Source organism: Dendronephthya gigantea, unplaced genomic scaffold, assembly GCF_004324835.1.
Source record: "Dendronephthya gigantea isolate DGI-Jeju-01 unplaced genomic scaffold, DenGig_1.0 000117F, whole genome shotgun sequence".
In the NCBI taxonomy this organism is placed as follows: domain Eukaryota; kingdom Metazoa; phylum Cnidaria; class Anthozoa; order Malacalcyonacea; family Nephtheidae; genus Dendronephthya; species Dendronephthya gigantea.
In genome coordinates this window covers 223,768-238,812 of record NW_021163127.1, presented here as the reverse complement: position 1 = coordinate 238,812, position 15,045 = coordinate 223,768, and the positions used below count along the sequence as shown (strand labels likewise).

Genomic DNA, 15,045 nt, shown 5'->3' with positions numbered 1-15,045 from the left:
GTTAATACTAGTATTGTTTCATACAAATTGATATATCATTGCTGACTAACTTCTTCCAATAAACATAACTTTGAGATCGGTCGGATTAAAGAAGAATCCTTTGTTTTGATCTTGGCTGTTCTAACACGGCCGTCACAGCCAGGGAATACCTTTGTACATCGGCCGAGTAACCAGCGTCCATGAGGAATAGTTTTATCAACTACTAACACAAGGTCGTTAACTGCCAGATTTCTTCTTTTCTGAATCCACTTCTGGCGTTCTTGCAATATAGGAAGGTATTCTTTCATCCATCTTGACCAAAAACAATTAGCCAAAAACTGTGCACGTTTCCATTGTTTACGAGAGTGTATATCTTCTTTGAAAAAAATGCCAGGTGGAATAGCAGTATTTCGGCATTGTAACAATAAATAGTTTGGCGTAAGGGGTTCCAAATCATTTGGATCGTCGCTACTAGGGCAGAGTGGACGACTGTTGAGAATTGTAACCACTTCAGCAAAAAGGGTACGCTATGTTTCTTCAGAAAGGCATGGGGGTGACCGATTATTGCCTTCATTGATCTTCTAACACTGCGAATAAGTCGTTCCCATACTCCACTCATGTGGCTCGCTGCCGGAGGTTGAAAGCGCCATCTCGAAATTGGACTAATTTCGCATTTGATTTCTTTCGATCGCATCTCGTTCTGGTTTATTTCTTTCTTCCAATTTAAAATTGATTGACGGAGCTCCTTCTCTGCACCAGTGAAGTTTGTACCATTATCACTCCAAATCACCTTTGGGCAACCACGGTTAGAAATAAATCTTAATGCTTGTATGAACACGTCAGCTTCTAACGAACTAGCGTCCTCTATATGAATTGCCCGACTGTTGAAACAAACGAAAATACATCCGTAAATTTTTTCAATTGAGCGTCCTCTTTTTACGAGAAAGGAACCAAACGAATCAACTCTAGTGTAGGTGAAAGGGGCTTCGTATGGAGTCAATCTTTCACTGGGAAGGTCGGACGTAAATTGCTGCATTACTGCTTCGTTTCGCTTTCGACAGTTAACACAATTTCTTAAAATCTTCCGTGTAAGTGCTCGTTCTTGTAATATCAAGTATTGTTGACTTACAAAGGAAAGAACATGTTCCCGACCAGCATGTCCGAGGATCTGGTGGTAGTAGCGCACAATCAGAGTAGAAACATGATGATCTTTGGGCAAAATCATTGGGTGTATTGCATCAAGGGGAAGAGGAGAATTACGAATTCTTCCACCGACTCTGATGATACCATCGATCAGGACTGGATTAAGGGTTTCTAATTTGCTGTTGGTGGAAACTTGATTGCCGACCCGAAGTGACTCAAGTTCGTTTGGGAAGTACTGACTTTGTATGATGTGAACTATTTTCAAGGATGAAACTTGCATCTCGGCAAAGGTGATCATCTGCGGGATTGTTGATCGAATAACTGGATTCTTGAGATATTGGATGAAACGTAACAACCACGCCATTTGCCTTTGAAGACGAGGCCAGGAGGAACACTGGTGTAGGAATTGATCCAGAGAAAGGCTAAGGGAAATCATCATTACGTGCTTCTCCATCTGAAGTTCCTTGTCATTATCTGGAACGTCACCTACAGGCTGAGTTGGCCAGGATTCCTCTGCTTGCCAGAGGAAAGATGGGCCAGTCCACCATAGACATGTTGGTTGAAAGGCCTTAACTTTCATCCCTCTTGAGCCATCGTCAGCTGGATTAAGGCATTTGGAACATATCCTCAGTCATTTGGTAATGATACGTCATGAATTTCACCAAGGCGATTAGCCACAAACAGGCGGAATCGACGTCATTCGTTCTTGATGTATTGTAATGTAGTCATAGAGTCAGACCAAAAGAGTGCCTTCGAAATTGTTAATTCTCGAAGTTGTTATAGATTAACTAATAGGGAGATTTAGCACGAGGACGTGAACGTCAAAGACGACGTAAAAATGGCGAATAAATGGCGTGATGCACCCAAATATGGACATGCCACGCCATTTACTCGCCATTTTCACGTCGTCTTTGACGTTCACGTCCTCATGCTAAATCTCCCTAATGTAACCGTGAAGACAGGACCGCTGCTTGTAATTCCAAATGAGGGATTGACCATTCCCGTATAGGTGCATTACAACATTTTCCCATTACAAAGGCGCAATGGATTTGAGCAGAATCGTCAATAATTCGTAGAAAGGTGACGGCGGCATAACCAATCTTGGATGCATCAGAAAAGTGATGTAATTGAGCTTCGGCTATGGTGCCAAAGTTGAATGGTATAAAGCATCTTGGAATCTTGATATTGTGAATGTGTTGCAATTCTTCAACCCATCTTTGCCATTGAAGAAGGTACGGCTCTTGAATCTTCTCATCCCATTGAACTCCGGTTCTCCATAGGTTTTGTAGTAAAACCTTGTCAGCAGACTTTGAAAACCAAGAGGATCATGAAGGGAACTTACAACTGAAAGAATTCCACGCTTAGTCGTTTACTGATTGATATATTCTTAAAGGGTATTGGCAATAAATTTTTTTATGCTTGCAATCGATTACGATTACGAATATGGTATTATTTTTTACCAAAACTGTTTAGTTCTCGAGTTATTTTATGGTAAACATTCAGTCCATCCGCCATCTTGGACCGATTTTCAAAAAAATTATCTTTTGGTAACTTGACACTTGTGACGTCAGGTGCAGGGTAGATCAAAACAACATATATATTTTATACGCGCATATAGCCATTTCGAACTTCTAGTGAAGTATTTAGCACTTTTCGATTTCAAAAATGGAAAGTATCCACAATAACCAAGTAGAAGAGGTATTACCCTATCAATTTGAACCCGAACCGGGCTTGAATGCAAACAATAGCAGCGAGGATAGCGACTCAGATGAGAGTCAATCATCAGACGAGGAAGTCGACCATGCGTTTGAGGTTGAAAATGCCTGGCGTCTTCACAGTCTCAGTTGGTGTAAATGTGGGCATTGCACGTTAAAACCAAAGGCCATAGAATCGTTTTGTTGCCATGAAAAAGCATTGGAGTACGAGGAGTATGATGCGCTCTTAACAGAGGCTGAAGCGCAAGGGGAAAGGTGCTTGACAACGCATAGCGACTTCAAAGCAAACATGCTGTCGGAAGGTGTCTTGAAAGTAGACGTTTGCCGCTATCTTGAGGACAACTGGCCTCTGGATGACGACGATTTGGGCAGAATGCACAAACTGTATAGACGTGTTGCATACCAACGATGTTCGCGTTGGGTATTTCAAATTTTGGGGAAAAAGAACAGAAGACCGCTTCCAGCGTGTGTTTACACGACCATTCGAGATCGATTTTCGTCTCATGATGGCGTCTACACTCATTTTAAATACGCAAAAAAGTCGAAATGGTAAGTTTTTCCGGCAATCTAGCCAAGTAAACTAGAGTGTGCACATTCTGTGGCACAGCCAACAGTGTGCCTATTATAATGAAGCACGATTGAAAATTTAATTTAAAGTCAGTTTTTTAATTCGGTCGATTATTTACACCACATAAATATCATGTTTCTTACTCACGATTTTTACACTTTTCCACTTTACAAGTACATTCGGTGTGACACATTTGATCTGTACCCCTGCAATCACATTTTCTGGTTGCACATTTTCCCTTACAAGCGCATGATACCTTTGCTGACTCACTCTCTGTACTTGCAGGTAAAGCTGGCTTGCTGAAGCGAGATTTGCGATTGGCCACCACTAGCTCCTTGGATGGACGTTCTTTCCCTTCAAGATACTGCTCAACAAGTGATTTTGGTTCAACAGGTAGAAATTTGATGGCATGGACCTTAGCATTCTTCAGTGTATTGTATTCACTTCTACGTTGAACAGCTTCCTTTAAAATTAGATCCACATATGCTAAAAAATGGATTAGGAAATGTTATTTTTGTTAGCTCTACTGTAATTTATCTTAGTTTTTGGAAAGAGAGATTAGTTACAGAATGAAACTGTCTACTTTTTAAAACGTTTACAGTTTTAGTAAACTATTTCTTACCATATGTTGGCTTTTCCTTCAATGGATTGGCAACTGCTTTTTCTCCTTTGAATGCTTTTGAATGCTTTTTTCCATCGAAGATTGCCATCTGCTGTTGTAGCTTGTTTTCTACTGCTGTTCTCATTGTAATGCAGATTTGCACAGTACAATCTTTCAAAAGATGCAAATATATCACTTTTATTTACTGCAGTATTGCAAATTATACTATATTGTCATTTACCTTGCACTCAGGGAATGGTATGAATGATAGGTGTTCTTAGAAGCAAGAACATTGTCCACTGCATGCTTGGCCTCCAATCCAGATGTCTGGTGATACTGGGATAACTTTTGAATTGCTGTAATCAGCCGAGGTCTTGTTAGCATCTCAGTTAACTTCTTGTAAGCAGCAGATCCTTAATAAGATGAATAAATGTAAAATATTAAGAATAAATGTAAAATATTAAAGGGTGTATTAAGGTCTAGATTGATTTCATAATTAATTAAAATGAATATTAGTAAACCTTGTTTCAGCCATTTTCTTTCTATTGGGCCATGAAGACATTCAGTAAACACCTTATGCCCTTCATGTTTGTGAATGTTTACAATATGGTTGAGTAGACTGCGCCATTTTTCCTCTCGTTCATCAGCAGTTGTACTTGAGTTCCCAACCCAGTAGAAATGGTTAACAATGGACTGTCAAGTATGAAATAAAACAAAGTATATTACTTCACATTCAGGTGTAATAAAACTTGTAACTAGTAAAAAATTACTCACGCCAATCCATGGTTTAATTGATTTAAATTTTCTTTTTTTGACAAGCTTTGTCAATTTTTTCTTTTCTCCTATAAACATTAGTTATTAAATGGTTATTCTGATTGTATTTAACTACAATATCAAATGAAAACCATCATACCTTTTGCTACATGCCAGACATCATATGAGTGCTCAACTTCAGGTCTCTCATTGGCCATATAAGATGAAACCTGGATATGACGGTCTGTCACCAGTTTTGTCACGCAAATATTGTTTTCTTCCAAAAATTTCATTTGCCGTTTCAAGGACTCCAGCTCCATTGCGTTTGAGTTTTTCACCTCTGTTGACTGATGAAACATTGAAATTAATGTATCAATAAGTTTCAGTGCAAAAGATACAAATTGTAACAACACTGTTTACATGGGCTGGTTATAAAAATTACAAGTCAATTTAGTGACCCTTTTACCTTGATAACTTGTGTATCTGAAATGATGTTTCGAACTATGTCTTTCAAACCTTGTACAAGGTTGGGATAACGTAATATTTTAAAATATTTGATAATTCCCGCTGTCTTACGTTTAGGATCTTTAGCGCCGAGAATAGCCGTAGCACTTTAGATGACTCCATCCCAGTAGCAAGAACTCCCGATGCCAAAAGTAAATGAAATACGGGCATGCCATTTACTGTGGGACCAGTCATCCATTCGAAGTGGTGGTTGCTTTTGCTTGTACAGCAGCTACTTATTTTACAGGACGACCCTCGTTGGCTTTCCACTGTCACCGTGCATTTTGAACCACATTGTCTGCATACCCCGAAAGCTTCCAAAACTGCGTCCTCAAAAACGACAAACTTTATCTGTTCTTGTGGGGGTTTCCCATTTCGCAACACAACCCGTGTTTTGGGGTAAACTTCCTCGCAAGTGTCGTCGCTTTCGCTTGTAGTCTCCTCGCTTGGCGAGTAGTCATGTTCTGCCGACTCTTCACTTGCACTGCTTTCCTCGTCAATTTCGTTCTCACTGACACTGTGCTTCTTGCTTGTTTCAAAGGCAGCACAGGAGTCCCCTGTTGGCTCTGGGAGTTGTAAATATTCTAATGGGGATCCTGTCTCTGATATGCGAAATGACTGTAGAAAACTTGACGTAGCATCGATGAGGGTTTGTGTTTTTACCGACCTTGTCTTTGGTTTGATTGCGGTGGTCTGGGTGTATTTGTTTCTTTGAAACGCGTGGGAAGGTTCGGGCGTATTTGCACTGCTGGGAATTGTATTTCCCTCTACTTCCTCGAGGATAGTGTCGGCGTCTAATAATTGTTCATATTCAACTATTTCTCCGGAATCTTCTTCAGGACTCGCTTTTTCTTCAGACTTTATAAGATCGGCAACGCTCTTTAAAAAATAATATTCACTTGAAAATAAGCAACTTTGCAGCTATTGACACTGACACAAAGCAATTTTGAATTTTCCAACATGAACATTAAAATAACGTACCTTTTTTCGTTGTCTTCTTACAGTGAAATCCCTTGTCCTACTACAAGTCATGGCTGGATTTTCTAACGCTTTATGTAATGTTGGTAACGCATCCTTTTTCAAGCGGACTATAAATTTTTCTTTGTACCCCAATCGTTCAAGAAACTGCGGCGAATTTCCCGGTTCATATGTGTCTTCTGCGAAATGCAGAGAACATATTCTAGTGCACGACGATGGTTTAAATGCCTTTCGTTTACAAAACTCTATCCATAATTTTCTTCTATGCTGTTGGTCTGCCGATTTTCCAGATGGAAAGGAGAAGAAATGTGTTGCTGGACTTGTAACTTTTTGGCTGTCGCTATTGCAACCATACACTGGACAATACATGTTTCGAAAGCGCGCTATCACTGTATCACAGATACGAAGTAACCTACTCAAAACGTTAAAAACTGATGCAACCTGAAAGTTCGGCAACTTTTATGCGAAAAAACACCGGAATACAAAAAACGCTAGAACGTAGCATTTTACGCAAAGGATATAGCGTCATGACCACACTCGCCGCAATTTGCGCATTTACTGCTAAGACGTGCTAAGTGTAGATGTAGAATAATTAAACGATTTACGCATTTTGTGGGAACCTTTACCTATCAGCGGAAAATAACAACTTTTTTGTTCCGCATTTAACCACAAAATAATTCAACCCAACTAACTCAAGCTCTATCAACTAACATTGTCATCTGATCTTGTCGATTGAGTTAAAAATGTTGACATTTTTATTGCTCGTTGTGCTATTGTTCCTGTTTATGTTGGTTGAATTTTGGACTTTAAATACCCTAGCTAAATAAATAAGCGTTTGGTGTATAGTAAAGTAAACAAACATTGTTTGTCAGTGTGATCGCCGAGTTCAGATTATAAATAAATATACAAATAGCCGACCACAATATTAATCGCCATAAATACCAGCCGTAATGAACAGTTTTACTGCGACGAAATCGATGCGTTTTTTTTAAATATATAATCAAAACGAACAGAAGGGTTGTGTTGCTTAGTTTTCTACCCAATTATAAGAAAAAGTAGGTTTATATGTTGTTTCTGGTCAAAATCGTCTAAGAATGCGCTTAGACGCAGACTATTATAATATCTGTTCCCCTGCACTTGACGTCACAAATTTATTTTCGCATAAATTAGCATACGAGTCTTTTTTCAAGATGGCGGACGACTATCAAAAGTTTTCCAAAATATCTAAGGAACGCGATGGTCAAGTAAAAATAGGAAATTAAGTATTCCATAGATATGTTTAATTGATAGCAAGAATAAAAAAATCTGAGATGTTAGTGCCAGTTAAGAGAGATATCTTCTTCCTTTCTACTTCAGGGAATTTAAGATCATTCAAGTGAGGCCATTGATTAACACTTTGACGCATAACTGTATATGGCTTAAGTGGGATGTTCAATTCTTTAATGGCCCAGGCATTTTTGACGCTAATTCCTAAGTTGTAGTCATCAATGGGAGCTAATGAATTCTACCTTAAGACCAGTTTCTTCAACTCGTTCACTGTTAACAGTGGAAAAGGAAATTCTATCAGAGGAACCTTTGATTTTCAAACGTTCAACCAAGGAGGGATCAATCATCGTTACATCAGAACCTGAATCAACAAGACCATAGGTTGTCACTTGATTGCCTTCTTTGTTGATGATTCGTAAAGGTATCACTTGAAGCAAGACTTTTCCTTGTTTAGAAGTTAAGTTATTGGTTGATCCAGACTCATCAATCCATGATGTCATCGTTCCAACATCAACTTTATTCCTCTTCGCTGTAGGAGGGGAATTTAAGTGTAACAATGTATGATGAGGTTTACCGCATCCGGGACTTCTGCAACGGATGTGGGAGTTGCACGTTCGTGAGATATGCTCCTTTGAGTTTATACAATTGAAACAGATCCTGTTGCGCTTAACAATCTCACCTCGTTGTTCTGGCGACTTCGATTTAAAAACTTCACAATGGTACAAGGGACAAAATTATCAAATGTTGAAAAGCAGGGTTTGCAATGTATAACTAACTTGACATCCTTTCAGCGAAACATGCTGTCAAAGGAGGTCCTTCACATTGATGTGTTACAGTATTTGGAAGAGCATTGGCCCCTGGACGATGAGGAATTGTAGCAAACTCATAAACTGCATCGCCTTGCATCAAACAGAAGGTGTTTAAGGTGGGTTTTCTCAATCCTTGGTAAAAAGCAACGACGTGTTTTTCCTTCGTGTGTGTATACGCACATCAAAAAAGTATTTGCTTCACTAAATGGGCTGTACACACATTCAAGTTCGCCAAATAGACCTACAGAGAGAAAAATACGTGCTTACGGAGTTTGTGTTACTTGATAGACTTATTTTGGAGGTTGTCTTGGCTAACAAATTACTTATTTACACATTTTTGTACATTACAACTGCAATTTGAAGTACAATTTGTGGAAACTGCCTTGCAAGGACATCTTTTGGTTGCGCATTTACCAGAACACTCGCAGACGCTCTTATCTGCAAGTGGATATTTTGGTTGTGTAAATCTGCTATATCATCTGGCCACAATTGATTCCTTGCTCTCTGGTTGATTACCATTACGGTACTTTGCTGCAAGTGACATTGGTTCTTTCGGTAAGACTTGTTTTGAATTTAACTTTGCTTTCTTTAAGGTGGCATGCTTTTGTCTAAGGTGAAGACTTTCAAGCTGAATTCTTTGCCTATAATCTGAAATGATAACATTAATTGTATAAGTACATAGTACTAAGGAATTTGTCATCCATGTTATGTCATATTATGTCAGGATTAATGCACAAATAGGTCAATGTTTTCATCCAGAGGATGTGGCAACCCAGGGTAAAATCTCATTTATAATTGTATGAAAAAGCCTGTGTGTGCTTGATTATTTTAGTGCTACAGGGTGGATTTTTACAGCTGAACCTTGTAAGCCATGAGGATTTGACTACAAATTTTTAAAAATATCAAAATTCTTCTGGGTTGCCTGCATTCACCTCCCATGGGGAAAACATGATATGTGCATACATATTCAATAAAGACATGGCCAGGAAATTTGGCTAAATGTTTGTTCTTTCCCTTTGTTCATCATCCAGTGGTATCATCTTGGTATTACTCAACTGTACTAATGAAATATTTAATAAGCGAAATTTATAAAGATTTGTGCATTGTAAAGCCTTCACAACCCCAAATCGGAGCTAGCTCATTTTTGGCATTTAGAGTTTTTTGGATCTCTAGGTCATATGTCTATTGGTTATGGTGAATAATACAGAAAATACAGCATAAAATAATATACAACATTGTCTACATACTAAAAGTTGGATCTTCTTTTATCTCCCTTGGAATAGCTTTCTCTCCTTTGAAGGCTTTGAGATATACACTAGCCCATCTTCTATTTCCATTTTTTGTTGTAGCCTGTTTTTTTAGCATTTTCATTAAAATGTAGATTTGAACAAAATAGCCTAAAATTAATAGGAAGATAAAATGCATTACAGACAATAGAGGCTGAATTTATCAGGTGTAATCAAAGAAACTGTAGGGTGAATATAGATACAGAATGTAGCTATAATGCTGTTATATGTGTTCAATTTTAGTCGTAATATTTGTATGGTGGATTATTATTGAATATTGTGGATAGATATTTTGGTGATGCATTAGATAAACCTTGCCGTCAAGGAATGATAAGGATAATAAATCTTTTTTGGGGCAAATTGGTTGTCAAGTGAATGCTTGGCTTCAAGTGTTGATGTAGGTTTGACAACTTCCGAATTGCATTGACCAATCGTGGTTTGTTTAAGATTTCATATAGCTTCTTGTATGATGCAGACCCTAAACAAAGTGAAACATTTATTTCAATAGATTACAAATATTTATTGTCAATGATGCTTACATTGAACCCATTTTAGTCTATAATATATATATATATATATATATATATATATATATATATATATAATTATATATATATATATACAACTGAAAGGAAGTTGGGAGCTCACTGATACCTTGTTTCAGCCATGCTCAATCCAATGTATCATGAGTGCATTGTGTAAAAATTTTATGATCTTTGTGAGCATGTACATCAATAATGTGATTAAAAAGACTCTTCCACTTTTCCTCTCTTTCATAACCATTGGAGCTTGAATTTGCCACCCAATAAATGTGGTTAACAATGGACTAAATTATGTAGGGAATTTCAATTATGTATGTAGATGGTTGAAAATATGCAAATGTTTGTTTAAAGTTTATGCTTATGCAACCCCAATCCAAGGCTTTATTTTCATGAATTTCTTTAATTTGGTGACTTTCATTAGCTTCTTCTTCACACATATTAAATGAAAGTATTTTTTCCAAATTTATTACTGCATATTACATTTCAGCATAAAGTATCAATGATATCAACTTGAAAATTATCAAAATAGTTTATATAAATATATGGAACATAATAAGAAATCAGTCTGTATTATGAAATACCTTTGGCTAAGTGCCATACATCATAGTTATGTTCAATTGATGGTTTTTCATCAGCCAGGTATGTTACTTGAACATGTCGGTCTGTTACGAGCTTTTTAACATCAATGTTAGCCTCATCCAAATAAGTAAGAATATAACATTTTTTATATATTTCTACTTGAAATTATTTAGAAATAATACATTTGGCGTATATTGCAGCATCCCTATTAAGCATACCCAATTGCATGAATAGGCCACCTTTTTTACAAGCCTCTTTTAAATGAGAACCCTCACCCCACTTCACCTTTCCACATAGTTATACTGGCCAAGCTTGAAAAAATTGAATAAACACCTTCACTATTTGTGTGTCGAGGATTACGTTTCTTTCCACATCAAGTTTAGAACCAGAACCCAGGAGCCCACAGTGTCCGAGGCTATTTACACGTGAGTGTAAGTGAGGCTAGTTACATATGTGATGCGATGATGATTTGTTTGTCTTTAATTCTGTTGAGCAACCTTTGTTGTTCAATTCTCCAAACATTATAAATGGCTGGGATAACATATCCAGCTTGGAGGTTGGACAACTCTCGTCTCTTCAAACATAATATATTCAGGGATTCCATGAACCTTAATTTTTTATTTGACTCCATTCCTGTGCTAAGAACACTTGATGCGACAAGTAAATTTAATGCAGGTAAGCGGTTTAGAAGGGGGCCAGTAGACCAAGATATGTTGTGATTTGCGGAAGATAGACAGGAAATTGAAATAACACAAAACGTTCCAATTTTACTGCAAATGGAAACGGAGCATTGGCTACCACATCTCAAGCAAACGCGGAAAGCCCTGGCGATAGATTCCTCACAAATGATTAATTTTAACTGATCTTGGATGGACTTGTTGGTTGTTAAAATTATTGCCTCCTGAATGGCTGAAGTTTCATCATCACGACACTGGTCGTCAGTTTCACTTTTGTCACTCGATGTTGCCGAAAACTCCTCGTTCGAACATTGACCACCATCTAATTCATTTTGCAATTGTTGAAGAGGATTAGAATTTTCACTTTCGGTAATTATATCATCATTGATGTCTGCATTCGGTTGGGGAATTTTTATTTTCTGAAAATAAAAATTTTATTTTCTGGGCTCTGGCTCTTCGTGTGCTGGATTCAATTCCTTGATGGGCTAGGTGTAGCTCGTGTAGCATGTGCTTTCTCAGCGTCTTTGGTATGACTAACCGGTCTCCTCGGAACACAAGGCCGTCTTGGACTCCCAGCTCATCTCTGATGTGAAAGTACGGTGCTATTGTTGGGTCCAGGGTCTTCGGGTTTGCAGGCCATCCAGATAAGATGAAGGTTTTGATTTTCTGTAGTGCGGGATCTGCGTTGGTTTCTTTCTTGAATTGCGTGAGTGTTGCTTCGCTTGCAAGGAGTTGGTTGATTTCTTCTGGCTTATCGTCTTTTAAAACGTCTTTGGAGATGTGTTCGGCATCCGACAGTTGATGGGCTTGAATTTCGTCATGATTAGTGTAGGTAGTATGCTCCAAGTAGTGGCGGCTTAGAGTGTCTGCTAAGTACAGTTCTGCACCCTTTTTATACTGGATATTGACGTCGTAGTGCTGTAATCGCATCATCATTTTCTGAAGGCGGCGGGGTGCTGCTGATAAAGGTTTCTGTTGGATGGCTTTTAGGGGTTTGTGGTCCGATTTGATTATGACATAGGGTGGTGACATCATTTCAAAGCTTTGTTCAATGGTCGAGGGTCTAGGCACAACCTAAGTTTTCCGTTGGGTTTTCTGTTCACCACAATGCTGCTGACCCACTCGGTCGGGAACTCGGTTCGTTCAATCACACCTTGATGGACAAGTTCGTCCAGGAGGTTCCTCAATGGTTGTTCGAGTGCTTCAGTGATCTTTCTGGGCAGAACTTGTACTGGTGGAATGTTTGGGTCTGTCTTGAGATGTAGGTCTGGACCTAACGCACCCAGTCCTTCGAAGACGTTGCTGTACTTGTCATGAATTTCTTGTTGAGTGAAACCCATCACACTTGGGTCAACCGTTTCGCTATCTGGTAGGTGGTCTACTGTCATGTGGGAGACTTGCTTTCCATTGCTGTCTGGTTGGGTGACATGGATAAGTCCAATGCCCTCGGATAAGTGACATGGATAAGTCCAATGCCCTTGCCAATCGGAGTGAGTGCTGAATTATTGTACATCCTGAGTATTTGTGAGGTAGGCTGAATTGTCCGTTCATATTTTGTCCCTTTAAGCGCGCTTTTTCTCAACACATTGCATGTTGCGCCTGTATCAATTTGGAAAGTGGCTTTGTTTCCACCTTTGATCTTCATTTCTGTTAGTAGTCGTGATTGGTATGGAGGCGTATCTTGGACGATCAAAACACATTCTGATGGCGATAACTCGACTGTCATCACAGAATCGCCTGAGTCAGTTGAAACATTTTCGGTAACATTGTGTAGAGGCTTCGTTCGAATGGTTTTTGTTTTCCGAAGGCACACTCCGGAAAAATGATTACTTCAACCACAATTCTTGCATGTCTTTCCGAACGCGGGGCAGTGTTCCTTCTGTCGAGTGTGTGTTGTGCCACAGTATTTACAGTGAATCGGTGCGCCTTGGCCTCTTTCCGTTTTCTTTGGGGCGGGGCAGGTTTCACGGCATTGATGGTTGGGTCGTCGATCTGTGGTGTAAGTTTTTTCATCTGTTTCTTCATTGTCTCGGTGCTGCGGCAAATATCCATAGCCAGCTTGAGTATTGATTTGCGTTCTTGCAATAGCTTCTTTTGTGTTGCACTATCCTTTATGCCCAGGACCAGACGATCACATAGGAGGGAATCTTGTAAACAGGCGTAGAAATTGCATGTCTGTGTCAGGGTTCTTAGGGCAGTAATATATTTGTCATCGTTTCGTGTTAATTTTTCTGGCGGCTGTTAAAAATAAATCTTTCATATGTTTCATTCGTGGTGCCTACACACAGTTCGCTGAATTTCTGTATGACAATATCTAGTTTTTTCCGGTCGTTTGGTGTGGCAAAATCTATCGCGTCGAAAATCTCGAGGGCTGAGTCACCAATACAGGAGAGAAAAGTGGCGGTTTTAAATTCATCTTCGAAATCGTTTATGCAAGCTACAATCGCACAGTTGTCCCAAGACCGCTTAAATCTTTTCCAATTATTTGCGAGATTTTCATCCATCTGTAAGGGTTTAGGCATCGATAAACCCACTGGCAAAAACTGTTGATTTGCATTAACATTTGTTGTGGCGCTTGTCTCGGCCGATATTGTGGCACTTTTGTGTTCGCTAGACCCTTCCATGTAGTTGGTTTCCCGTATAAATTTATATGTGAGGCTTGTGACGGTTCTATGCTCCTGACACAATGTTTTGTAGCTTTATTTTATGCATATAATGGTTTCCAAATAGCTCAAACTTCTATCTTAAACAGCAATAGTTTACTTTCGTTTTACGTCTACGGGTCCCAATTTGTGGTAAAACGTGTTTCCTAGTAATACGATAAAGTCACATGACTATAATTTATTGTCAACAAAACTCAACATAATATATTAACTATTAATGTGTAACAATATAAATCCTCATAAATAATCCACCTAAATAATTTTAACATCAGCAAAGCAACAGAGCAATTTAAAAAATACTGTGCTAAAATGGTTTTATTCAAACAAGGTAAGTCGGGGCAGTTTAATTTAGTGTAGATTTATGTTAGGCAAAAACATCAATTATTTGCCACAAACATGTTGGACATAAAATTCTGTGAATACAGAAAATGCTCAATAACGCACCTCAGTATGCCTTAACACTAAATGTTATTGAAATTAGGTTGAAATTGTGCCGATAATATATATCTGTAAGCAATTTTTGAAATTTTATATGCTTTTTACCTATTAAACATCGAAACAACATTATATCAAGGTCGGATATCGATTTAAGGTCGGCTATATGATGTTAAACCGACATAGAAATTAGGCTGATTAACATCGTGACCACATTTCAACTATGTTTCAACTTCAAAATAACTGTAAGGATAAGCATAGAAATACGTAGATAATCTATATATTGTTTATATTAGGTATAAAAAAGCTAAATTAAAAAGCCTTCTAAAATACCAAGGCTGCAAACATCATTTTTTGTTCTTTTTTTAACTACCCCCCTGGAAAAGATGCATGAATCATAAAATTTGCCATTATTGACAAGCTTGCCGAAACAAGCTAGTAACAACATTGATATAACAAGCTTGGTACAATTTAAGTGTAACAAGCTTGTAGCAAGCTGTCAACAAGCTGGTGACAAGCTTGTTGGCAACAACCTTGTTGCAGCTCT

General features: G+C 38.4%; 1 protein-coding gene across 1 annotated transcript; it reads left to right on the top strand.

Annotated features, from left to right (window-relative positions):
* The first annotated feature begins 2,787 nt into the window (after window positions 1-2,787).
* On the top strand, window positions 2,788-3,390 carry LOC114535412. The gene has a single exon (XM_028556727.1). It carries the CDS (start codon window positions 2,788-2,790, stop codon window positions 3,388-3,390), a length of 603 nt encoding a protein of 200 aa, XP_028412528.1.
* The last annotated feature ends 11,655 nt before the right edge of the window (window positions 3,391-15,045 follow it).